General features: G+C 44.9%; 2 protein-coding genes across 18 annotated transcripts in view; both read right to left on the bottom strand.

The window, feature by feature from the left end:
• LOC308475178 (uncharacterized protein) overlaps nt 1-14,741 on the bottom strand; it is a 76,438-nt gene extending 61,697 nt beyond the window's left edge. Inside the window, exons 1-3 of the mRNA XM_081002165.1 lie at nt 14,707-14,741; nt 13,071-13,559; nt 12,793-12,874 (exon numbers count right to left, since the gene is read on the bottom strand). Of these exons, the coding sequence (XP_080858291.1) occupies nt 12,793-12,874; nt 13,071-13,472 (484 nt within the window). The 5' untranslated portion in view covers nt 13,473-13,559; nt 14,707-14,741. The remainder of the gene's footprint in view (nt 1-12,792; nt 12,875-13,070; nt 13,560-14,706) is intronic.
• Nucleotides 14,742-25,082: 10,341 nt separating this feature from the next.
• LOC308475092 (uncharacterized protein) overlaps nt 25,083-26,873 on the bottom strand; it is a 145,562-nt gene continuing 143,771 nt past the window's right edge. For all 17 annotated transcript variants that reach the window (XM_081001961.1, XM_081001958.1, XM_081001950.1 and 14 more), the window contains one exon: nt 25,083-26,853. In XM_081001961.1, the coding sequence (XP_080858087.1) occupies nt 25,181-26,853 (1,673 nt within the window). In that variant the 3' untranslated portion in view covers nt 25,083-25,180. The remainder of the gene's footprint in view (nt 26,854-26,873) is intronic.

Raw genomic sequence — 26,873 nt, 5'->3', positions numbered from 1 at the left:
CTGAAGCTTTTTCCACATTCCACACACTTATAGGGTGTCTCCCCTGTATGAATTCTTTGATGAGAAGTGAGATGGCCACTATGACTGAAGCTCTTTGCACATTCCACACACTGATAGGGTTTCTCCCCTGTATGAATTCTCTGATGCCTAGTGAGAGAGGAGCTCTTCCTGAAGCTCTTTCCACATTCTCTGCACTGATAGGGTTTCTCCCCTGTATGAATTCTGTGATGGGAAGTGAGAGAGGAGCTATGAGTGAAACTCTTTCCACATTCCACACACTGATAGGGTTTCTCCACTGTATGAATTCTCTGATGGGAAGAGAGATTGGTCCTTCTACTGAAGCTCTTTCCACATTCCACACACTGATGGGGTTTCTCCCCTGCATGAATTCTTTGATGAGAAGCGAGATAGTGGCTGTAACTGAAGCTCTTTCCACATTCCACACACTGATAGGGTTTCTCCCCTGTATGAATTTTCTGGTGGGAAGTGAGATCAGAGCTCGTACTGAAGCTCTTTGCACATTCCACACACTGATAAGGTTTCTCCCCTGTATGAATTCTCTGATGCTTAGTGAGATGGGAGCTCTGACTGAAGCTCTTTCCACATTCCATGCACTGATAGGGTTTCTCCCCTGTATGAATTCTCTGATGGGAAGTGAGATAGTGGCTGTAACTGAAGCTCTTTCCACATTCCATGCACTGATAAGGTTTCTCCCCTGTATGAATTCTCTGATGCTTAGTGAGATGGGAGCTCGTACTGAAGCTCTTTCCACATTCCATACACTGATAAGGTTTCTCCCCTGTATGAATTCTCTGATGCCTAGTGAGATCGTAGCTCTTCCTGAAGCTCTTTCCACATTCCATGCACTGATAGGGTTTCTCCCCTGTATGAATTCTTTGATGGGAGGTGAGATGGCCACTCCGACTAAAGCTCCTTCCACATTCTCCACACTGATAGGGCTTTTCCCCTGTATGAATTCTCTGATGGGAAGTGAGAGAGGAGTTGTGACTGAAACTCTTTCCACATTGCATACACTGATAAGGTTTCTCCGCTGTATGAATTCTCTGATGGGAAAAGAGACTGTAGTTTTGACTGAAACTCTTTCCACATTCCACACACTGATAGGGTTTCTCCCCTGTATGAATTCTCTGATGGAATGTGAGTTTGCTGATCCGACTGAAGCTTTTTCCACATTCCACACACTTATAGGGTGTCTCCCCTGTATGAATTCTTTGATGAGAAGTGAGATGGCCACTATGACTGAAGCTCTTTCCACATTCCACACAGTGATAGGGTTTCTCCCCTGTATGAATTCTTTGATGGGAAGTGAGATGGCCACTCTGACTAAAGCTCTTTCCACATTCTCTGCGCTGATAGTGTTTCTCCCCTGTATGAATTCTGTGATGGGAAGTGAGAGAGGAGCTATGAGTGAAACTCTTTCCACATTCCATGCACTCATGTTTCTTTCCAATAAGAGTTTGCTGATGGGAAGTGGAATGGGAGCTCTGACTGCAGGTCTCTCCATACTCCAAACTTTTATGTGGCTTCTCCTCCCTGGGGATTTTATCATGGTCACCTTTGTTGTTGATTTCCAATTCATTACAATCTGCAATGGAGACAAAAAGGGATTAGAGCCTCAGGAACAAATGGAGACGAACTGAAGGGAGTTGGGTGTATGATCATTATCTTTGTTGTTTGTCATTTACCAATATATTTATTTTCAGATTTTTATGGATTATTGAATGTTGCTTTGTTTGATATACAGTACTGGCCCAAATTGTGGAAGCCTTTTGGAAAAAAGTGTATTTCAGAGGTTTGTTGGCTCAAAAAACCACTTATTTTGGAGTTATTTCATAAAACTGTATATCAATGGAAAGATAATTTAATCAAGAACGTAATGCAACAAAATTTGTTCACTTCGCTGTATTCTATGAAAAGTTTTAGCCAAATAATAATTTTCATTGGTTTTTGCAGTTATTTTAAACATAACATTCAACTCATATATAATATAGAAAGCACTTGGCTACAACAGCCTGAAATTTTCCTCTTCCTCAACTAATGGTTTTCCCACTTATTATCCTATATTTCATTTTGGGATTATAATTATTATCTTTAAATCCTAATCATAAACCAACGATTTGTAAATTATACTTTGCAATAATTGATAAAATCCACCTTACAAAACTTCTTGTAACTCTACTTGTGAAGTTAGTTATTGCAATGGCTTGGGTCTCCCCCAGAGAAGTGAGACAACTCCGGTAGAAATTATTTCATATTTATTGCTCAAACTCATTAATCACTGCGGAGCTCAATATTTGGCTTCTTCCCCCAAGTTTGATGTTGAGTCTGAGCTCCGCCCCTTCCTTCAATGACAAGCCCCCACGGTCTCTTCCGCTCTTTTTCACACCTCTCATGAACTTTCATAGCTCGACGAGATTTGGCAGAGATCATTTCCTTTCACTCTGTGTCTGTTTCACTCTCAGTGCTCTGCAACTTTCTTCTCTCTGCGTTCTGTCCCCCTCTGTGTGTACAAAGGTTGAATTCCTGGGGCTAATTGCTTCCTCCCCTTCTCAGGAATTCTCACTGTTTTTCCACTGTTCCAGTCTCTGTCTTGCCTGTCAAAGAATCCTGTTCTCTGACATCACCCCCTCCTCTAAGCCCCCTTCCTCCTCCTCTTCGGCCTTGCTGCCTGCCACAGAGGACTTTCTCGGTTCTGGTTCCCACCCTGTATCACTCTCCTCAGCTTCTTAGCTCATTTTCCTCCCTCCACCCTCTAGGCTTGGGCTTGTGGGGGGTACCTACAGTGGAACTGCCTCTGCAATTCTTGGGTGTGTAAATCCTGGCTCTGTACCCAAAAGTTTTCCTGAGGTCCATAACCTTTCCATGACACTAAATACTGCAACTTTCTTCTACACAGCCTTGACTTTATAATCTGTTGGATCACAAATTCCTCCTGGTCTTCTACCATAATGGCGGGAGGGGGTGCCTGCCTAGGTTCCTGGTAGTGGTGTGCAGGGACATACAGTGACAGGAGAGCCCTATGGAAAACGGGATATATCTTCATTGAGGCTGGGAGTATAAGTTTGAACGACACTGGGTTTATCTGTTCTACCACTTCAAAGGGCCCCAACCGCCTTGCCTCCAACTTCCTGCACCTCCCTTTCATTGGCAAGTCCTCTGTTGACAACCACACCTTATCCCCCACTTTGATCTCCTCCCCTGTTGTCTACACCCGTCCACATCTTTTCTGTACGAGGCCTCAGCCCCATCCAGTTTTTCCTTCAGTAGTTCTTGTAAAGCCTGCATCTCCCCCACAAACTGCTCTGCAGCTGGCACTGACAAGGTGCTCCATGCGAGACCAGGGAGAAGAGTCGGTGAAAGAAGACTGGAAGAAATTTAAAGACTATTTAAAGAAATACTGTAAAATTAATGAATGTTAGAAGGATGTTGGATAGAAACTAAGTGGTTTCCAGCTGTAATACTTTAGGAGACATGAAAAAAGGATTATAAATGGGTAAAAGTTTAATGGTAAGGATTTACTGAATTAACAAATTGAACTGGAATACAAAGAAGGGAAGTATGAGGAGGTCGGAGGAAATAAGTGTATGGAAGTTATGTTATTGAAAATTAATGTGTGTTTTTAATTGTCTGTTATTTTGTATGTTTGTTTTTTGTTTTTACTTGTACTTTAAAAACTTTCAATAAATATATTTTTTTTTAAAAAAAGGTGCTCCATGGATCTGGAAATGCTCTGGGATGTTTTCCATAGTTGGCTAAAAACAGTGTTTGTTGGGTCGACGCAAGCACCGCATTGTTATATACACTTCTACTTCCAAAAGCTGCATCAGCTTCCTCCAAAATTGTGAGGTAAATTGTGTCCCTCTGTCCGAAATCACTCGGAATGGCAACCCGTGCAGCTTGAACACGTGGTCGACAAACATCTGCGCAGTTTCCTGTGCTGAGGGCAGCTTTGGACATGGCACAAAGTGTGCCATTTTCATGAACAAGTCCACCACAACCCAGACCACTGTCTGTTTCCTGGAGGCTGGCAAGTCTGTGATAAAGTCCATCGTAATCACCTCCCATGGTCCTTATGGAGTCGGAAGTGGCTGCAGCAGTCCAGCCAGCACTGCCCGTGGCGTTTTTGCTCACTGGCAAGTGTCACATGCCTTAACATACTCCTTAGCCTCTTCTCTCATTCTGGGCCACCAAAACCGTCTCCTTAGCTGATCTACGGTCTTGTACTATCCAAAGTGGCCCACTGTTGGGTTGTTGTGACACTGCCGCATGACTTGCGCCTGCAAGTTACCTTCTGGTATGTAGAGCGCCTCTCCCTTGAACAAGAGACCTTCCCTTTCAATGAATCCTTCAGTATTGTTCTGACCGCTCTGTATCGCTGTCAGTTTCTGCTGTGCAAATTCATCTCCTTCTAGTTGTTGCTTAAACTCATCTACTCCGACAACAGGCACCGCCGCCACTTGCAACTGTTCTGGCTTCAGAATGTGTTTCAACTCTTGTTTCTGTTCTCTCTCCATGTACTCAGGTTTCCCAGACAAGGCGTCTGCCCTCTGATTCTGATGCCCTGGCACATATTGTATGTGGAAGTTGAAATGAGCAAAAAACTGCGCCCATCGGATTTGTCTCTGGTTTAGTTGTGTCACGGTCTGCCAGTATTCTAAGTTCTTGTGGTCTGTGCGCACCTCCACTTGGTGTTGTGCTCCTTCTAGGAAGTGCCTCCATGTCCCTAAGGCTTCCTTTATAGCTAGCAGTTATCTCTCCCAAATGGTGTAGTTCTGTTCCAAGGTGTTCAGCTTCCGAGAGTGGAACGCGCACGCCCTCAGGTTGCCATGGCTATCTTCCTGAAGCAGCACTGCTCCTACCGCCCTTTCAGAAGCATCCGACTCCAGCACCATCAGTTGATAATGATCTGCATAGTACAGATACTCCTCTGCTGCAAACATCTCATTGAGCTTCTTGAATGCACGCTGTGCCTCCTCCGTCCAGGCAAATGGCTTCTTACCTCTCAAACAGTCCATGAGGGGCGTGGTGAGTTGTGAGTAGTTGGGCACAAACTTCTGGTAATAGTTAGTGAAGCCCAAGTGCCTCTGCAAGTCCTTCTTTGTCTTGGGCTTCTGCCACTCTAACACCGTCTTCACCTTCGCAGGGTCCATTTACACCCCATCGGGAGACACTCGATACCCCCAAAACTCCACTTCTCTCCTGTGGAACTGGCATTTCTCCAACTTGGCGTAGAGCCTGTGTGCCCTCAGCCATCACAACACCTCCTTCACGTGTTGCACATGTGCTTTAAGGCTCTCCGAGAAAATTAAGAGGTCATTGAGGTACAATAAGACCCATTTGTCTAAGAGGTCTGCCTACACGTGATTGATGAAGGCCTGGAAGGTGGCCATACCTGATTGCAAACCAAACGGCATGACTAAATACTCGAAAGTCCCATATCTGGAATTTGGTCAGGTTGCAGGATTTAAACTGAATAAGTTAAAAACCAAGATTTTAGAGAAAAATTTAACACCGATCGAGAGAGAGAGGTTTCAGAATGAGACAGGTTTGACAGTGGTTAAGAAAGTGAAATACCTGGGGATTAATATGACAGCAAAAAATGGGAATTTATTTAAAGACAACTATGAAAAATGCTGGGCCGAAGTGAAAAAAGATTTAGAAATTTGGTCAAACTTGAAGCTTTCACTGTTGGGTCGTATTGCTGCGATAAAAATGAATGTATTGCCTAGAATGTTGTTTTTGTTTCAAACATTGCAAATTGTGGACAAAATGGATTGCTTCAAGAAGTGGCAGAGAGATATTTCTAGATTTGTCTGGCAGGGCAAGAAGCCCAGAATAAAATTTAAGATATCAACTGATGCAAAGGAAAGGGGTGGATTTGCCCTGCCAGACTTTAAACTTTATTATGAATCAGCAACCTTTTGCTGGTTGAAAGAATGGCTGCTTCTTGAAAATACAGACATTTTGGATTTAGAAGGTTTTAACAACGTATTTGGATGGCATGCATATCTGTGGTATGATAAGGTCAAAGCACATAAAGCATTCAAGAATCATATTGTCAGGAAAGCATTGTTTAATGTCTGGATAAGATATAAGGATTTATTGGAAAATAAAACCCCAAGGTGGTTGTCATTGATGGAAGCAAAAGCACAGAAAAAGCTCAATATGGAGGCCAAGTGGCCGAAATATTGGGAAATTCTGGAACAAGAAGGAGACAAACTGAAATTGCAGAGTTTTGAAAAATTGAAAGATGAAGTGAGAGATTGGCTTCATTATTATCAGATAATGGAGGCATATAATTCAGACAAGAAAGTTAGTTTCCAGGTGGAAAAATCAAAATTAGAAACAGAACTGTTAGAACCCAAAACTAAGATTTTGTCAAGAATGTATAACTTGCTGTTGAAATGGAATACTCAGGACGAAACGGTGAAATCTGCTATGATTAAATGGGCACAAGATGTTGGACATAACATAATGATGGCTGACTGGGAACAGTTATGGACCACAGGTATGAAGTTTACGGCATGTAATGCCTTAAGAGAGAATATTATGAAAATGGTATACAGGTGGTACATGACCCCAGTCAAGCTTGCAAAAATCTATCATCTGGCCGATAATAAATGTTGGAAATGTAAAGAAACTGAAGGTACATTCTTTCACCTTTGGTGGACGTGCCCAAGGATTAAGGCTTTCTGGGAGACGATATATAATGAATTGAAAAAGGTATTTAAATATACCTTCTTGAAGAAACCAGAGGCCTTTCTCCTAGGCATAGTCGGCCAATTGGTGCCAAAGAAGGACAGAACTTTTTTTATGTATGCCACAACAGCAGCAAGAATACTCATTGCAAAGTATTGGAAGACACAAGATCTACCCACCCTGGAAGAATGGCAGATGAAGGTGATGGACTACATGGAACTGGCGGAAATGACTGGTAGAATCCGAGACCAGGGAGAAAAGTCGGTGGAAGAAGATTGGAAGAAATTTAAAGACTATCTACAGAAATATTGTAAAATTAATGAATGTTAGAATGGTGTTGGATAGAAATTAAGTGGTTTTCAGCTGTAATACTATAAGGGAATATGAAAAATGGATTACTAATAGGTAAAAATTTAACGTTACAATAGCTTAAGATTAAAGACTAGGATAAACAAAGAGGGTAAGGATTTGCTGAACCAACAAACTGAACTGGAATACGAAAAAGGGAGGCATGAGGAGGTCCGGGAAATAAGCTAATGAAAAATAAGTAATGGAAAGAATGAGTTGTTTTTAACCATTTTTATTTTGTATTTTCTTACTTTTTTTTTATTATTTTGTATTACTTGGAAAACCTTAATAAATATCTTATAAAAAAAAGAAAGAATGTCCCATATCTGGTATTGAATGCAGTCTTCCACTCATCGCCTTATCTCACCCATATCAAATTGTAGGCCCCCTCAAGTCCCCTCAACAATATATTGTTGAAGAGGTATAAGGAAACTCAGTCACTACAAAATCAGACTGGTAAAGGCAGGAAAAGGTGCACAACAGCAAGTGACGATCGAAGAATGGAGAGACTGTGCCCACGTGACAGAAGAAAATCATCTGGGTGTCTACAAGATGACATGGCACAATGTAATGTGACGTTGAGTGCAAGGACTGGTCTAAATGTTAGATTTCTAAGGGAAAAGCCACTGTTATCTCTCAAGCCAAGATTGAAAAGATTAAACTGGGCTAAAACCCATGTTAACTGGACAGTGGAACAATGGGACAGTGTTATTAGGAGCAATGAGACCAAAATCTCCTCGCTTGGTAGTGATGGCATGAAATATGCAAGGAGAAGAATCGGAGAAGATTTACATCCTACATGCATTACATTGACTTTGAAACACCCAGATAGTGTTATGATCTGAGGTTGTATGACAGCAAAAGGAGTGGGCAGAATTTGCGTCAATAATGGGAATGTAAATGCTTTAAAAACATAAATGAAATACTTGAGCCCAAACGGAAGTGTTCCACATATGATCTTTTCCCAGATAGTTAAACGTTTATATATATTTCTATAAATAATTATTTATTTATTTTATACTTCAACAGGATTCAGCACCATGTCATGTTGCTGCTGTGTGCAAAAGGTGCTTTCAAGATAAAGATATTCCACTGCTTGAATGGCCTGGGAATAGCCCAAACTTTAACCCAATCAGAAATTTATGGAGCCGCCTAAAGAAACTTGTTAGTCAGAAGCAACCCAGCAATAAAGTCCAATTAACAGAGGCAATAATTAAATCTTGGTTTCACTTTATTACAGCTGCAGAACTAAAAAACTTGATTCACTCCATGGGAAGGCATTGTAAGTCCGTTAAGTAAAGCTAAAGGTTACCAAACTAAGTATTATTTGACATAGTGAGAATTTTTGTATATCTCCTTTTTTCTGTGTATTTCACTTTTCTTCTTTATGACTGCTGTTCTAATAAATAATCCTTTATAAATGTTATTGCATTACATGCTTCATTTTATTATCTTTCCATTGATGTATAACGTTATGGTATTATTCCCCAAAAAAGTGGTGTTATAAGCCATCAAACCTCAGAAATACACTTCCCAAAAGGTTTCTACAATTTTGGCCACTAGTGTAAGTTGTTCATTTTAAAGTTAATGTACTTTTTATATCGGTTCAGATTGTTATTATTAATGTTTCATATATATATGTGTGTGTGTTGGAAGATAGGCAGGATATAAATAAAAATTATTACTATTACTATTATTATTATTATAATTATTACTTCTACTACTACCTGAGATTCAATAAGCCTGGCTCTTCTCTGGGACGGATTTTGTTTGGCCCACTCATGGCATCCCCTCCATCTCCAGTGTCAGTCATCTCTCTGGTCAACCCAAGACTGACAGCAGCAAAATCAAAAACAGAAAACCTGACAGAAGCTACTTATCTTTCCTAACAACTCTGAAGCTGACATTTAAGATGCCTGGGCAGTTCAGATCAGCCCAACTGTGGTAGAAGGAGGCAGAACTGGAGGAAGATCGTTCACAGAAAAAAACTGTAATTTACTGCTTCTAGTGGGGGGTGTAAGGTTCCCAGGTGTTGTAGGGGGCGCTGTTGAGCTCTGTGGAAATATATGAGGTTTGTCACATAGAGGTATTTTTTGAATTTCCAGGCAGATAGGGCGATCCCACAGGGAGCCTTACCAAGAGAGGCCACGATCCCACGATTCTCCTCCATGACGTCCTTATGCAGAGTTCTCTGGTCAGGATCCAGCAACGCCCACTCCTCGTCCATGAAACGAACAGCGACATCTTCAAAGCACACTGGACCCTGAAAGAAAAAGGGAAATGTCCTCCTCTGAGACAGCAGAAATATGATCTGCTCTACAATGCTCTGTGGTTTCCTTCCTGTAAATTGCGGTGTTGTTTCAATAGGATTCCTTTGCTGCACATTTTAATTCTGGATGCCTATTTTGACATTTTAATTGAATTATTTCATTAATTATGGGTATTCGTCTTTGTGCAAATAGTTGGTACTCCACCTTGTGGTTTTCAAATCATTCTGCCTACGCAAGCATTCCAGTTTCCCCGATGGAAGGATCCACTTTCTCCTCTCCTCGTGAGTTGTTCTGGGAAGGTTCCCTCACAATGCCCTAGAGCCAAATTCAAGGGGTTCATGGGGGCATGGAGAGGGGGAGGAGGCCCCATTTTGCAACGGATGGGGCTAGTTAGGTGACTCCTGGCCACTATTTGTTATTGTCTGTCCACAGCATAGAAGCCTATTTCAGCACTCAGTGGTGAATATAGAAATACAAGAAGCCTAGTTTGGATGTCCATCTGTCTTGGGTGATCTAGCTGAGACTCCTGCAATGCAGGGGGTTGGACTTGATGACCCTTGGGGTCCCTTTCAGCTCTAGGATTCCATGAAAACTGCAACTAAAGATGTATCGTACTGGCGACATTCAGAAGGCTGGAGTCACAGAGTTATCTGGGCAGGAAATCCCACACTTCACAGCTGGAGTTAACTCTTTATCAGCAAGAGCACGATGTTCACAGACTTGGCTGAGTTTCAGGTCTCATGAGAACAGCAGCTCATTCCCTGAGGGTCTGCCAGTTTGTATTGTCAATTAATGGACTAGTCTAGGTGGAAGTTTCTTTAGTGTGGAGGTATATGAAAAGTGAGATTATATAGTGCAAAGTTTGTTTAAGTGCTCTTGTAAAGAGGTGCTCTGTTGAGTATTTTGTTAGAGAGGTAGTAGTAGTAATAATAATAATAATAATAATAATAATAATAATAATAATAATTTATTGTTTATACGCCGCCCATCTGGCTGGGTTTCCCCAGCCACTCTGGGCGGCTTCCAACAAAATATTAAAATACAATAGTGCGGCAAACATTAAAAGCGTCCCTAAACAGGGCTGCCTTCAGATGTCTTCTAAAAGTCTGGTAGTTGTTTATTTCATTGACAACTGGTGAGAGGGTGTTCCACTGCGTGGCTGCCACTACCAAGAAGGCCCTCTGCCTGGTTCCCTGCAACTAGACGTCTCGCAGCAAAGGAACCACAAGAAGATCCTTGGTGCTGGACCCCAGTGTCTGGGTGGAATGATGGGGGTGGAGACACTCCTTCAGGTATACTGGACCGAGGCCGTTTAGGTTTGTTATAAAGCAGGGGTGCCCAAACTTTTTTCAAAGAAGGCCAGATTTGATGTAGTAAACATGTGTGAGGGCTGACCAAATTGCTGACCTTTTTTTCGGATTGAAATTGTTGGGCCTTAGGTCCCCAAAATGGACATTGGACCTGCCTGCTATAAAGTGTGGCTTTCAGGCCTTGGTTTATATATTTGAGTGGAGTTTATATATTATAGATAAGATGATAAGTTAAAATAAAATAAGATGAGATGATGATAAGATAAGATAAGGTTTATAAGATAGCTGTTATGTGCAAACGTTCTTCTATAAGTGTTTTGCATATCAGTACTTCCTTCACAAAATAAATGGGGAGGTTGTCGGTTTGCATTTCTTAGTACAGAAAGTATTGATCTGATATGTAGAGCTCTTTCCTCTTCTAATTAATTCAAGAGGGCTCTGGAAGAAACAAGCAGAAAGTTCCTGGTGTTTGGGTTATTCCTTCGGAGAAAGTGAGTACAGTTGGTTTAAACTGGTTCTGTTATCTCTTTCTCTCAAGGTCATGCTGACTATAATAAGAGGCCAGAAGGAGCCTGGGGTTCACTTTCTCTTTCTGTCTCGGTTCTTTCTGATGTTCTGTACACAGTATGCTTAGTGTTAAGGTTTAGACTTATTATAAGTTATGGTAAGAATTTATGTTAAGTCTGCTGCAACTGGATTTCTTATGGGCAGTGCCAATCCTGAATGTTTTGGATTTGTGACCATTATGCTCATTAGTCTTCAGTAGCAGTAAAGCTCTGATGAATGAAATACAATTGCCTCTGGTCTATTTTTTGGGAATCCTGTAACATGTTTAAATTTTACTCTGCTAACTATATATTGGAGTTCTGCTCTGGATCAATATTGAGTAGAATTCCATGTCAGGGTCTTCCTCCATTAAATCAGTTGCCGAGAGGCAAGGCCCCCGACTCCCCACAGCTTTCCAAGTCCCCTCCTCTCTGGGGTTTCTGGCAAGTGATTGAACAGTGCGCCAATGTGCAGCCTGCCTTTGCTCCTCCATTGTCAGACGTCTCCTGGCTCTGAGAGACAAGCAGGGAGGGTGGCTTCTAGCAGAAGGAGAGGGAGCCATCGGTAGCTCCTCCTTCTCCTGACTCACCTCTGCCTCTCGACCTTCCTCTCCCACTCGCTTCCTTCCTCTTCTGCCTCTGATTCTGCACCGCATTCTGCCACAGAGTCTCCCAGCTCACTAAACCCTGTTACTTCTTCGGCTTCTGACATCTCCTCTTCCCAGGCTTCTCCCTCTTCCAGCCCATCCTTTCTCCACCTCCACTCCTTGGGCTGAGACATCTTCCCTTCCTGGTTCCCCGGCTGCTTCCTCCCACCATTCCTCTGTGCCCAACCAGTCCATGACAATACTCCATCCCTCGGCCTCTGTCCCCACAAGGCAGCTTCCTCTGACCTGATCTGGTTCCACAGCCACTGCTTCCCTTCTGCCCCCATGAATAGATGGATAAGGAGGTCCTGCTGGCATCCTTCTGTCACCTGCAAGAGAGAAAAGGTAATCAGGATGGCAGGAGTGCCTGCTTCCCTCACAGGTGAAACAGGGCATCTCTAACTATAGATCAGCCTTTGAGAAGCCTTACCTGCTGAGTGCATTAGGAACTTTGTGCCCATTTCATATGTTAGGTAAAGGTAAAGGGACCCCTGACCACTAGGTCCAGTCGTGGCCGACTCTGGGATTGCGGCGCTCATCTCGCTTTATTGGCCGAGGGAGCAGGCGTACAGCTTCTGGGTCATGTGGCCAGCATGACTAAGCTGCTTCTGGCGAACCAGAGCATCGCACGGAAACGCCGTTCACCTTCCTACTTGCACTTTGACGTGCTTTCGAACTGCTAGGTTGGCAACAACCGAGCAACAGGAGCTCAACCCGTAGCAGGGATTTGAACCGCTGACCTTCTGATCAGCAAGTCCTAGGCTCTGTGGTTTAACGCACAGCGCCACCTGCGTCCCAGATTTCATATGTTAATTGTGCAAAAATACATCTCCCCTCCTCTGGACCCCTGTTCCCAACTGTCTCCCCCCAAAACAAGATGAAAAGAACCCTCAGACAAGTTGGAAAACCAACAGAATGAGACCAAAAGGAGAAAAACCACCTTTCTCCTTACCCAGTGGCCTCTCTCTGGTGTCCAACGGAGGCCTCTCTGCCTCACAGGAATCCAGGTCCATTTCTGCAAAGAGATCCTTTCCCTGAGAAAGAAACAAGGATTCAAAACAGAGAATGGGGAGAAATACTAGAAAGAGAATGACAAGGACTTGAAGGGTGTGAGATCTCATTCCATGGACGTCTTCTCAGAAAAAGGATGGGCCATCAGTAGAGCATTATGGGATGTTCTCCGTCCTGCTTGGAGCCCCTTGGGAGTATCCAGAGAAAGGTCTCTCTCACCTGCTTTCTCTCCTCTGCCTGACTCAGGAGGAAACCTTCGGCCAGGGCCACCGCCTGGGAACTGGTCTCCGCTCCACAGTCCCTCACCCAGCTCTCCATCTCCAGGGGAAGGACAGCCAGGAACTGCTCCAAGAGCACCAGGTCCAGCATCTCAGCTTTCGTGTGCCTTTCTGGCTTCAGCCACTGGTGGCAAAAGTGGTAGAGTCGGCTGCAAACCTCTCGGGGTCCTTTAGCCTCCTGGCAGCAGAACTGCCTCCACTGCTGGATCTGCACCTCTGAGCGGAGGGTGCCCTCCTCACCCAGGATCTTCTGCACAGAGTTTTCCCAGAATCCCCCACTGCTCCCAATTTGGTTGGCATGGCCTCTTCTTGCTTCAGGGCCAGCTGAGTCTCGCACATTCATCTGTGCTCTCAGGAAGCCTCTGAGAGATCGGAACACTTTGGTCTTCTGCCAGGTTCTGTCCGTATTAATGTGAAGCTGTACCAAAACCTACAAAGCAAATACATTGTTCTGTTACAGAATCTGTAGGACGGGGGGGGGGGGATGGTTCCCTGCACAAGCATGGCTTGCTGGGAACCAGGGCTGGACTGCACCGCACCCCAGACCATGAGCTATTTTTTTTAAAAGAAAGAGGAGGAAGAGGAGAGGAAATAAGTCTCTAGCCTTCTAGCAATGCAAAATGTGGAGGCAACTGAAGAGATTTCTACGAGATGAATCAGCCTGGTAGCTCCTGCCTTCCAGTCAATGCATGAAGTCAGAACTGACTGACAAGGGAGTCATTTGTATCTTGTGGAAAATGGATGCTTGGCTCTAGTGGGGGTCCTCACCCGGGGGTCCTCAGAAGTTGCTCCCCCCACCCCCACTCCCCTGCTTCTGTCTCCTTTTCTTGCACTTGGACTCTCTGCTGCTCTCCAGACAGACTCCTGGGTGGGGTCCCTTTTTCTTTGCTCCGAGGGCCAGGTATGTATCTGGAAAACCCCAGAGAGCCAAGTGGACGGGGCCAAAGACATTTCCCTTGAAATTTAGGCGACCAATTTATTATGATTATTCTCTTAGATAGCTTAACACATGCACAGCCATTGATGCCAAGGTCCCTGGAGGCTCAGTGAGTAGCAGCGCCCATTTCCGGCTCGGCTGGTTTTCCAGCAACAATCCCTTTGGGACAGAGAGGATGTGGTCCTGGGATGCCCTGCTCTGGGTGCGAGGGGATTGCTGCAGTGACCTCTGTGGGGAGCTGCCCTTGGAGACACTGGGAAACTGGTCCGCAATGCAGCAGCCAGACTTTCCTTCCCTTATCCCCATGGTTTTTTTTGGGGGGGGGCTAGTCCACCTCCTTGTCCAGCTTTGGAAAACCATTTGCAGATGTTTTGCAGTGATGCTGAGAGACATCACACAGAGTTAAAGTCCTAGGGACTCCTTTGTTTAAAGAAGAAGGTGGAATCCAAAATGAGTCCCATGAGTTTGGGACCCTCTGATCTGCAGGAAGGAGAGCGTGGCAGACCTGGCCCCTCCCTGGCAGGACCCTCTCCTCCCTGACTTGGGGTCCCCCCCTGCAGGAGCAGATCAGGCCCCCCCAGGCCCCCTCCCCTGCTGCAGCCCTGGGACCCCCACCAGATCCCAGAGAGAGGAGACTCACCAGATCCCGGGAGAGCCAGCGATGCAGCCCTTGCAGGAGAGACACAGAAGCGGGAAAGGATTGGGGAGGGAGGGGCCTTGGCTCTGGACCTGCCCACCCACTTCCTGTCCTCTCTAGGCAGGCAGCTCAGTTCCCTTTAACCCTTGCAGGGCCGTGTCCACCTGGCTCAGCCATTTCTCGCTTGGCAGGACCTCAAATTTTTATTATTTTTTATGGATTTGGGGGGGGGGTAGCTGCCCCCCTGGCTATGCCTATGGTAAGGGACCCTTTTTTGGGGGGGGACCTTGGCTGTTGCCTGGGCTCTGAGCATCTTGCTCGGTCCCTTGGCCAGGAAGCGGAGGAGCAGCAGCCGGGAGAGCAGCGCAGTCCAGGCTGGAGCGCAGCGGGCGAGACACTGCTGGTCTGGCTTGGGAGAGCGAGCCCTGCTGCAGCCAGAGGAAGGCCGGAGCCCGAGAGAAGGAAGCCGGGATGGGGGGGGGGGAGGAGAGCGCTGTGTTGGAGCTTCCGGGGCGTGTGAAGCATCCGGTTCCTGGTCTCCCTCTCCTGAGGGCAACAATCTGGCCCTGCGACACACAAGTTCTTCCTTTTACAGATAGGTAGCCGTGTTGGTCTGCCATAGTCAAAATAAAAAAATTCCTTCCAGTAGCACCTTAAAGACCAACTAAGTTAGTTCTTGGTATGAGCTTTCGTGTGCATGCACACTTCTTCAGATACACTGAAACAGAAGTTGCCAGATCCTTCTATATAGTGAGAAGGTGGGGAGGGGTATTACTCAGAAGGGTGGTGGGAATGGGAGATTGGCAGATAGCTGAGATGAGCCTGTTGACGACTCTTAACGACTGCAATAGGTCTTACAGGAAAAGGCAAGGGGTGAGAAGGTGAAAAATGGCTTAGTCATGTATAATGAGATAAGAATCCAATGTCTTTGTTCAGACCAGGTCTCTCCATGGTTTTAAGTTTGGTAATGAGTTGCAATTCAGCAGCTTCTCTTTCCAGTCTATTTCTGAAATTCCTTTGTAGTAAAACAGCTACTTTGAGATCTTGTATAGAATGTCCTGGGAGATTGAAGTGTTCTCCTACTGTTTTCTCTGTTTTGTGATTCTTGATGTCAGATTTATGTCCGTTTATTCTTTGGCGTAAGGTTTGGCCTGTTTGTCCAATATAGAGAGCTGAAGGACACTGTTGGCATTTGATGGCATACACAATGTTAGATGATGAGCAATTAAATAGTCCCGAGATGGTATGTGTGATGTTGTTGGGGCCAGTAATGGTGTTGTCCGGGTGTATGTGGCAGCAAAGTTGGCATCTGGGTTTATTGCAGGCTCTGGTGCCAGTGTCCGTGTTAAGTCTGGCTGTAGTATTATTGTGGGTTAGGAGTTGTTTAAGATTGGGTGGCTGTCTGTAGACAATGAAAGGTCTTCCTCCCAGAGCTTGAGAAAGAGAACTGTCATTGTCCAGGAGAGGTTGTAGATCTCTGATGATGCGTTGTACTTTTTTAACTTGGGAGCTGTATGTGATGACTAGAGGTGTTCTGTTATTTTCTTTTTTGGGTATGTCTTGCAGCAAGTTCTTCCTTTGGTTACATTCACTGTGTGGTTGCCTCATTTCAGAGGGCGTTTCTTTCATTTGTGTCATATTTTACACCATTATTTCAGCTTAGAGGTCGTACATGATCCCGTTAGTCTTTGTCAGTATTTTCACCCCTCCCATTGCAAAGATCATGTTTGTTTTACTTTCTGTCTCAGAGAAAAGAGGGGCGGAAACCACTCTTCCATCTCTAGCACTGTGCTGTTTTTCTTTGATCTGCCTTGAGACTAGGTGGCAGTATGAGAGACCTTACTCTCGCGTGCATGTTTGTTATGTTCTTTTGTTTTGTTTAACCAGTAGTAATAAAATGAGGTATCGAACAAAATAAGGTATGCAACAGCATCTTAAAAAGTAGAGCACCTAAGGAGCACGTAAGGAGCACCGAATCCTTGGTCTCCCACAGGCCTGGTCATATCATTATTAGGCAGAGACAGCATCTTAAAAAGCAGAGACATCACCTTGCCAACAAAGGCCTGTATAATAAAAGCTCTGGTTTTCCCAGTGGTGATGTATGGAAGTGAGAGTTGGACCATAAAGAAGGCCGATCGCCGAAGAATTGATGCTTTTGAATTCTGGTGCTGGAGGAGACTCTTGAAAGTCCCATGGACTGCAAGAAGATCCAACCTCTCCATTCTGAAGGAAATCAGCCCTGAGTGCTCACTGGAAGGACAGATCCTGAAGCTGAGGCTCCAAGACTTTGGCCACCTCATGAGAAGAGAAGACTCCCTGGAAAAGCCCATGATGTTGGGAAAGATGGAGGGCAGAAGGAGAAGGGGACGACAGAGGACGAGATGGTGGGACAGTGTTCTCGAAGCTACCAGCATGAGTTTGACCAAACTGCGGGAGGCAGTGGAAGACAGAAGTGCCTGGCGTGCTCTGGTCCAGGGGGTCACAAAGAGGCGGACACGACTAAACGACTCAACAACAACAACAACATGCAACAAAACCTCCATTGTTTCGCTTCCATTACTCTGCTGCATTTGAGGTGCTCACAGTAGCAAATGTGAGTCCGCTGCACCAGGACATGTTCCAGAGGAATGCTGTGCTCTGCTGTTCCTGCATTCCTGTGATCGAAGGGTCAGAGAAGGTGCTCCTGACACTCAGCCCATGCAGGAGCTGAAGACGTGGGCTTTAAAGGGTGTACGGACAGTCTGTTGGCAAACACTTTATTAATAGGAGGTGACAGGACTGTGACAGGGCACCCCCCCCCCATGATCCTTTTATATCAGCAGGAAGCAAGGAACCTCATCCTAGAATTCAGGAGTGGGAGGGATAGAAGGGGATCCCAGGGTCATCTAGTCCAACCCCCAGCAATGCAGGAATCTCAGCTAAAGCATCCAGGGCAGATGGCCGTCCGATCTCTGCTTAGAAACCTCCAAGGAAGGAGAGTCCCCCGCCTCCCAAGGGAGACCTTTCCCCTGCCAAACTGCAGTTAGATGTCCCTCAAGGCAGCGGGTCCTGAGTTCTAGCACTGCTGAAACAATCGCACTGGCCACCAAGGAGGAACCAAGTGAAGTTCAAAATAAATAAATCCTATTCTCATCATAAATGAGTAATACTTTCTGATGCATGCTTTTATGCTAATACAGTGGTACCTCTAGTTACGAACTTAATTCCTTCCTGAGGTTTGTTCTTAACCTGAAACTGTTCTTAACTAGAGGCGTGCTTTCGCTAATGGGGCCTCTTGCTGCTGCTGCGCCGCTGGCACATGATTTCCATTCTCGTCCTGGGGCAAAGTTCTCAACTCGAAGTAACTCTTCCAGGTTAGTGGAGTTTGTAACCTGAAGTGTTTGTAACCTGAGGCGGTTGTAAGTAGAGACTGTATACAAAGTGTATCAATTCCTCTTCCTGAAATACTTAATTGCTAATTCAAGGGACACTGAGGTCCTTGCAGAGATGACAGGACAGCTTTTCAGATTAGTTAGCTGGGAGTGAGACAGTTGGCAGAGTGGCATTGGGCCCGCTAAGATGCCAGCTACTACAGGAAATGCTTTATTGAGAGTTTTTAGGAATGCAATACCATTTTCAATTTTTTTTTGAAGATTCATTTTTAAGTAATGGCCGTGTGTGAGCAAATACTCCACATTTGCCAAGCTTGCAGAAGCAGGACTAGGGGGTGAAATGAAGCCCCCTAGATCCCCAAAGGTTGAGGGAAAGGGTCTATCTCCCTTCTTCCTTCCCATTAACAGTTATTTCTACCTAAAGCAGCTGCTCATGCTAAGCGCAGGGTTTGTTGGGGTTGAGATTAATGAGCTGACTGTGGTGTGATTTGTCAGCAATAAATATTTGTTCTCATCTGTAAGTGAAGTCACATTTGAAACAATACAGAAGCAGCCAAAGGGAATTTCCTAGGAAGTCTTTTATTCAGTCTCACCTGCAATCATGTGTCCTGAACACACAGAAACACATAGATAATGTGAAATTACAGTCTCCAAATAACAGAAAACACATATAAGCAGATTATTGGAATAGTACACATGATTTCTCTACCTCCTTTTTAAAAGAAAAAATAACATTGCTTTTATTTATTTTCATGGTACAAAAGATAATTTTAAAGAAAGCAATGGTTACAACAGTAAATAAGAAATAACTTGTCCTCATGAAATTGTAGACTTTCATTCTGCTGTGTTAAAGTTTCATTTGATTATTCTAAAAAAGATCACACCACCTTTTCCCATGAGTGCTGGGTGGATTCTTGCAACAGTCGTCACAATTTATGTATTCAATAAACATTGGCCATGTGTTATAAAAGGAATATGGATTGTGTTCCCCCACCTTCTTCATTTCTCCTGGCAAACAAAATTTAAGATACTTAAATGGTGGTGCCAAGAATCGAACATAGTATTCTAGGTGGGGCCTGACCAAGGCAGAATAAAGTGGTCTGATTCTGCCTTCTGCAACATTAGCCCAGCCACTCTGGGCGGCTTCCAACAAAATATTAAAATACAATAGTCCATCAAATATTATGCCCAAGGATTAAGGCTTTCTGGGAGATGATATATAATGAATTGAAAAAGGTATTTAAGTATACCTTCTTGAAGAAACCAGAGGCCTTTCTCCTAGGCATAGTCGGCCAATTGGTGTCAAAGAAGGACAGAACTTTTTTTATGTATGCCACAACAGCAGCAAGAATTCTCATTGCAAAGTATTGGAAGACACAAGATCTACCCACCTTGGAAGAATGGCAGATGAGGGTGATGGACTATATGGAATTGGCGGAAATGACTGGCAGAATCCAAGACCAGGGAGAAGAGTCGATGGAAGAAGATTGGAAAAAGTTTAAAGACTATCTACAGAAATATTGCAAAATTAATGAATGTTAGAATGATGTTGGATAGAAACTAAGTGGTCTTTAGCTGAAATGTTACAAGGGAACATGAAAAAATGGTTTATTAATATGTAAAAATCTAAAATTACAAAATTTTTGATTAATGATTAGGATACATAAAGAGGGGAGGGATTTGCTGAACTAATAATTGAAATGGAATACAAAAAAGGGAGGTGTGAGGAGGTGCTGGAATTAAGCAAATGAAGGTTAAGTAACGGAAGGAATGAATTGTTTTTAACCATTTTTACTTTGTATTTTTTCTTTTTCTTTTTGTGTTTTGTAATATTCTGAAAATCTTAATAAATATCTTATATATAAAAAAACAAATATTAAAAGCTTCCCTAAACAGGGCTGCATTCAGATGTCTTCTAAAAGTCAGATAGTTGTTTATTTCCTTGACATCTGATGGGAGGGCAGTCCACAGGGAGGGGCCCCACCACCAAGAAGGCCCTCTGCTTGGTTCCCTATAGCTTCTCTTCTCAGTGAGGGAACCGCCAGAAGGCCCAAGGCGATGGACCTCAGTGTTTGGGCAGAACAATGGAGACGTTCCTTCAGGTCTACTGGGCCGAGGTCATTTAGGGCTTTAAAGGTCAGCACCAACACTTTGAATTGTGCCCAGAAACATACTGGAAGCCAATGTAGGTCTTTCAAGACTGGTGTTATATGGTCTTGGCTGCCGTTCCGAGTCACCAGTCTAGCTGCCGCATTCTGGCTTAGCTGTAGTTTCCAGGTCACCTTCAAAGGTAGCCCCACGTAGAGCGTGTTGCAGTAGTCCAAGCAGGAGATAACTAGCACCACTCTGGCGAGACAGTCTGTGGGCAGGTAGGGTCTCAGCCTGCATACCAGATGGAGCTGGTAGACAGCTGCCCTGGACACAGAATTGACCTGAGCCTCCATGGACAGCTGTGAGTCCAAAATGACTCCCAGGCTGTGCACCTGGTCCTTCAGGGGCACAGTTGCCCCATTCAGGACCAGCGAGTCCTCCACACCAGCCCGCCCCCTGCCTCCCCCCAAAATAGTACTCTTTTCTTTTCAGGATTCAACCTCAATCTGTTAGCAGTCATTCATCCTCCAACCGCCTCCAGACACTCACACAGGACCTTCACCGCCTTCACTGGTTCCAATTTGAAAGAGAGGTAGAGCTGGGTATCATCCACATACTGATGAACACCCAGCCCAAACCCCCTGATGATCTCTCCCAGCGGCTGCATGTAGATGTTGAAAAGCATGGGGGAGAAGATGGAATCCTGAGGCACCCCACAAGTGAGAGCCCAGGGGTCTGAACATTCATTCCCCACACCATTTTCTGGAGATGGCCCAGGAGGAAGGAGCGGAACCACTGTATAACAGTGCCCCCAGCTCCCAGCCCCTCTTGACCTGGGGTCAGCAAACTTTTTAAGCAGGGGGCCGGTCCACTGTCCCTCAGACCTTGTGGGGGGCTGGACTATATTGGGGGGGGGAATGAACAAATTCCAATGCCCCACAAATAACTCAGAGATGCATTTTAAATAAAAGGACACATTCTACTTATGTAAAAACACGCCGATTCCTGGGCCGTCCACGAGCTGGATTTAGAAGGGGATTGGGCTGGATCTGGCCCCCAGGCCTTAGTTTGCCTACCCATGCTCTAGACCAGGGATGTCCAACACGTTGATTGCAATCTACTGGTCGATGCCTGCGATGTTTTGGCAGATCATGGTTGATCGCTGGCCCCCTTCCGGCCCCGCCCTCTCTCCCTGCACCGGCCTCTATTGTTGCAGAAGGGAAGCTGGAGTTTAGAAACCGAGGCCGTTATCTGGCCAGCGATTGTAAAGTTAGTGACTGCATCTATTCCTCCCTCCTTAAAAAAAGGTCAGCAATCTAGAGCTGAATCCCTAAAAGACAGGGCATTTCCCCTCCCCAAAAAAGCTCAACAACTCTTTGACCTCAATTCCTAAAAAACGGGGGTAGATCACTGCCAGATTTTAATTTTGAAAGAATATCGCAGTCTCTCGGGAGTTGGCCACCCCTGCTCCAGATGGTCCAGAAGGATGTTATGGGCAATGGTATCAAAAGCCACTGAGAGATCCAGCAGAACTAGGATCTGCTCACCAGAGATCATCGACCACTGCGAACAAGGCATTTTCAGTCAAATGATGAGGCCTGAATCCCGACTGGAAGGGATCCAAATGGTCTGCATCTTCCAGGCGTGTCTGGAGTTGTTCAGCAACCACTTGCTCAATCACCTTGCCCAAGAATGGAAGATTTGAGGCTGGGTGATAGGTGGCCATATTGGCCAGGTCTAAAGATGCTTTTTTAAAGAAGCGGTTTAATAACCGTCTTTTTCCGTGGGTCTGGGAAGGCCCCCTCACAGAGAGAAGCATTCACCACCCCACGAAGCCCATCGCCCAGCCCTTCCTGGCTTGCTTTTATCAGCCAGGATGGACAGCAGGTCCCATCCTGGACCAGATGGAGAGAGGCAGGGACGGGACCTGCAGGTACTCACAGCAGGGGTTGCCTGCAAATGTGATGAGCATCCCCTCAGTTCCTTCATCCAAGTCATTTCTAAAGACGTTGAACAACAACGGGCCCAGGACAGAACCCTGCAGCTGTTGGGATACTGCCAGGGAGACAAAGTCCATCATGGCCCCCAGGCCGCCTCCGGACGTCCATCGATCTCCCGTAGACACGCAGTATCAGCAATTAGCGACACGAGCTCCAAAAATAGCCCGCCACATTCCAGAGTCGATGCACGCTCTATCAGCAGATAGTGCACAGCGAAAGATGCACGCAGGAGAGCATTATTTACACGTTTATTCAGCGTTGAGCAGAACAAAGAAAACATGACTGCCTGCTTCAGTGTCTCTGACACAGAGAGAGAAACGAAAGCAAAGACACAACAGAAACATTCTGTGAACAGGAAATACGCAGACTCTGTGACTCACAAAGCCTGCTCCCTTTTAAGGTGGAACGGAAATATCCTAACATCCTCCCCCTTTCTGTGTAACCTGTGGTACCTGTGGTTCAACCCAATTGCAACCTCTGTACATAAACCTTAAGTTGTTCTCTGTTAACAACCTTAGACAACAGATCAGCAGGTATTTCATTTCCTGGCATGTAGGACACCTGAATGAGTCCTTTCTCAATACACTCTCTTGCACGATGTAGCTTAATCTGCAAGTACTTGGTTCTTTGCTTGCAACTCTCTGAGTTCAGCAAAGCCAAACAGGATCTATTGTCTTGATACACTTGTATAGGACATTTCACAGAAACTCTGATGTCCTTAAACAGTTGCATCAACCATTCACAATCCATGAGTGAAAATGACAGAGCATTGAGTTCTGCTTCACAGGAACTTAGGCTTACTTAGGCCTTGAAGACCCATTTGCTGCCAACCAGTCTCATTCCTGGGACTACCGGTACCAGTTCCCAAGTTTGGTTCCTATTCAAGGAATCAACTTCAGCCTTCATGGCATTAAGCCAAGGCTCAGCATCTTTAGAGGTTAACTCCTGAACCTCTTTGAAGCTTGAAGGTTCCCACACCTTCTCTGAGCTACTAAGAACAGCAGTTGCCGTTTTAGCAAACTCATCAGCAAATCTCTTTGGAGGTTTGCCCTTTGTCGCCCTTTCAGATCTGTGTACTAGACGCAAGTCTTCTGCACTCATCTCCTCCTTCTTAGGAGAAAAGTGACCAATGGTGAACAGTGGTTCTTCCAGTTCATTGTCAGACGCATCAGATGGTCTGACTGAGGCCTTTGCGCTCTTGTAGTCTGCTGTGTCATCACTGTCGCTGACATCAGCAGCAGCGCCGCCCACTGAACTGGAATCCGAACTCTGATCATCATCATCCTCATCCTCAGCTTCCTCAGCTTGCTCAGCATCAGCTGCTATTTTCACATCACCTTCATCTTCCTCTGGGTAACTCTGGAAAATTCCCACATTTTCGCCCCACTTAGGATTGTACTCAACACTCTTTGTGAACTTAATGGACTTAGAATCAGCATTAGACACAACAGCACCATTGTCATCATAAGTTATACAGAACAATCCATCTATAAACTTTGCATGCAAAATGTCCTCTTTGCCTTTCCTGATGACACAGACGCTCCTCTTGAAGGAAATCTCAAAACCACGCCCAGTCAGCTGTGGGACACTGAGCAAATTGTCTGCAGCACCTGGAACATAAAATACACCTTTGATGGTTGTGTGCAGACTTGCCAGTCTCACAGTCCCTTCTCCTGCGATTCGCAACGTCTTTCCGTCAGCCAGGTGGATCTCACCATCTTGCATTTAAAAGAAACAAAGTATTTGAAAAATGAAAGTAATCTTTTTTTTCTTGTTGGTCCTGCTTTCAGAAGATGGATACAAATAGAAATTGTCTCCTCTAGAGGGAGCTTGTTAATTTGTTGCCGGAGTCGATCTGGGGATTTCACAGCTGTAAGATTATGATCGTGAGACCAGACTCTGACCTTGAATAAAAATGTGTTTACAAGAAGTTTTGGTGCTTGCTCTTTGCAAGACAAGCGCTTTGCTGGAGCAGATGCACGAGAAGATGGATCTGATGACTGTTGCAGTTAAAAACTTTGGACAAACGGCAAATACCCATATAGAAACCATTCAGAAACCAGCCCAGGAACTTGTGTTGACAGGGCAAGCGCAAGTGCAGAAGATAATGGAGGAGGTTGCTGTTGAACCTCAAGTAACACAAATGAAGAGATCTGAGGCTTTGCAGGAGCATAAGCTGTTGTTCTTGAAATTTGAATCTGGAGCGGACCGGGGGGGGTCTGGAGTTGTGAGGGCTCTTGCATGCACTGATAGGGTTTCTCCCCTGTATGAATTCTCTGATGGAAAGTGAGAGAGGAGCTCTGAGTGAAGCTCTTTCCACATTCCACGCACTGATAGGGTTTCTCCCCTGTATGAATTCTCTGATGCATAGTGAGATTGGAGCTCTTACTGAAGCTCTTTCCATATTCCACGCACTGATAGGGTCTCTCTTGTATGAATTTTATGATGGGAAGTGAGAGAGGAGCTCTGAGTGAAGCTCTTTCCACATTCCACACACTGATAAGGTTTCTCCCCAGTATGAATTTTATGATGGGAAGTGAGAGAGGAGCTCGGAGTGAAGCTCTTTCCACATTCCACGCACTGATAGGGTTTCTCTCTTGTATGAATTTTATGATGGGAAATGAGAGAGGAGCTCTGAATGAAGCTCTTTCCACATTCCATGCACTGATAGGGTTTCTCTCCTGTATGAATTCTTCGATGGGAACTGAGATCCGAGCTGTTCCTGAAGCTGTTTCCACATTCCACGCACTGATAGGGTTTCTCCCCAGTATGAATTCTCTGATGAGAAGTGAGATCAGAGATCTGTCTGAAGCTCTTTTCAAATTCAAAACACTGATAGGGTTTCTCCCCTTTATGAATTTTCTGATGGGAAGTGGGATTGAAGGTTTTCCTGAAGCTCTTTCCACATTCCATGCACATCTGTAACCCCCCTCCCTACCACATTTTAAAAGGGCATTAGATGTCAATCAGCCCAAGGCCTGGTTAACAAGGTGCGGATTTGCCTGTCTCCTAAAGCTATATAATGGCTTTTCCAACGTTTGTATGAATTCTCTGATGCTTAGTGAGATGGGAGCTCTGACTGAAGCTCTTTCCACATTCCATGCACTGATAGGGTTTCTCCCCTGTATGAATTCTCTGATGGGAAGTGAGATAGTGGCTGTAACTGAAGCTCTTTCCACATTCCATGCAATGATAGGGTTTCTCCCCTGTATGAATTCTTTGATGGGAATTGAGAGAGGAGCTTGTACTGAAGCTCTTTCCACATTCCACACACTGAAAGGGTTCCTCTCTTGTATGAATTTTCTGATGAAAAGTGAGATTGGAGCTCTTACTGAAGGTCTTTCCACATTCCACACACTGATAGGGTTTCTCCCCTGTATGAATTCTCTGATGGAAAGTGAGAGAGGAGCTCTGAGTGAAGCTCTTTCCACATTCCACGCACTGATAGGGTTTCTCCCCTGTATGAATTCTTTGATGGCAATTGAGAGAGGAGCTTGTACTGAAGCTCTTTCCACATTCCCCACACTGATAGGGTTTCTCCCCTGTATGAATTCTCTGATGCATAGTGAGATTGGAGCTCTTACTGAAGCTCTTTCCACATTCCACGCACTGATAGGGTCTCTCTCTTGTATGAATTTTATGATGGGAAGTGAGAGAGGAGCTCTGAGTGAAGCTCTTTCCACATTCTACGCACTGATAGGGTTTCTCCCCAGTATGAATTCTCTGATGGGAAGTGAGATGGTGGCTGTAACTGAAGCTCTTTCCACATTCCACACACTGATAGGGTTTCTCCCCTCTATGAATTCTTTGATGGGAATTGAGAGAGGAGCTTGTACTGAAGCTCTTCCCACATTTCACACACTGATAGGGTTTCTCTCTTGTATGAATTTTATGATGGGAAGTGAGAGAGGAGCTCTGAGTGAAGCTCTTTCCACATTCCACGCACTGATAGGGTTTCTCTCTTGTATGAATTTTATGATGGGAAATGAGAGAGGAGCTCTGAATGAAGCTCTTTCCACATTCCATGCACTGATAGGGTTTCTCTCCTGTATGAATTCTTCGATGGGAACTGAGATAGGAGCTCGTATTGAAGCTCTTTCCACATTCCAGGCACTGATAGGGTTTCTCTCCTGTATGAATTCTTCGATGGGAAGTGAGATCCGAGCTGTTCCTGAAGCTGTTTCCACATTCCACGCACTGATAGGGTTTCTCCCCAGTATGAATTCTCTGATGGGAAGTGAGATCAGAGATCTGTCTGAAGCTCTTTCCACATTCCACGCACTTATAGGGTGTCTCCCCTGTATGAATTCTTTGATGGGAAGTGAGATCAGAGATCTGTCTGAAGCTCTTTCCACATTCCATGCACTGATAGGTTTTCTCCCCTGTATGAATACTCTGATGGGAAATGAGATGGGAGCCCAGACTGAAGCTCTTTTCAAATTCAAAGCACTGATAGGGTTTCTCCCCTTTATGAATTTTCTGATGGGAAGTGAGATTGAAGCTTTTCCTGAAGCTCTTTCCACATTCCATGCACTGATAGGGTTTCTTTCCAATGAGAATTCTTGATTGGGAAGTGAGAGAGGAGCTCTCACTGCTGCTCTCTCCACATTCCAAATGTTTGCATGGCTTCTCCTCTCCGGGGTTTTTGTCATGTTCATCCCTGTTCTTGTTTTCCAATTCATCAAAATCTGCAATGGAGACAAAATAG

This window comes from Podarcis pityusensis (assembly GCF_964106645.2).
Source record: "Podarcis pityusensis genome assembly, chromosome: 4".
Lineage (NCBI taxonomy): Eukaryota > Metazoa > Chordata > Lepidosauria > Squamata > Lacertidae > Podarcis > Podarcis pityusensis.
Note: the sequence above shows the minus strand (reverse complement) of the source record. Positions and strands in the feature narration are given on the sequence as shown.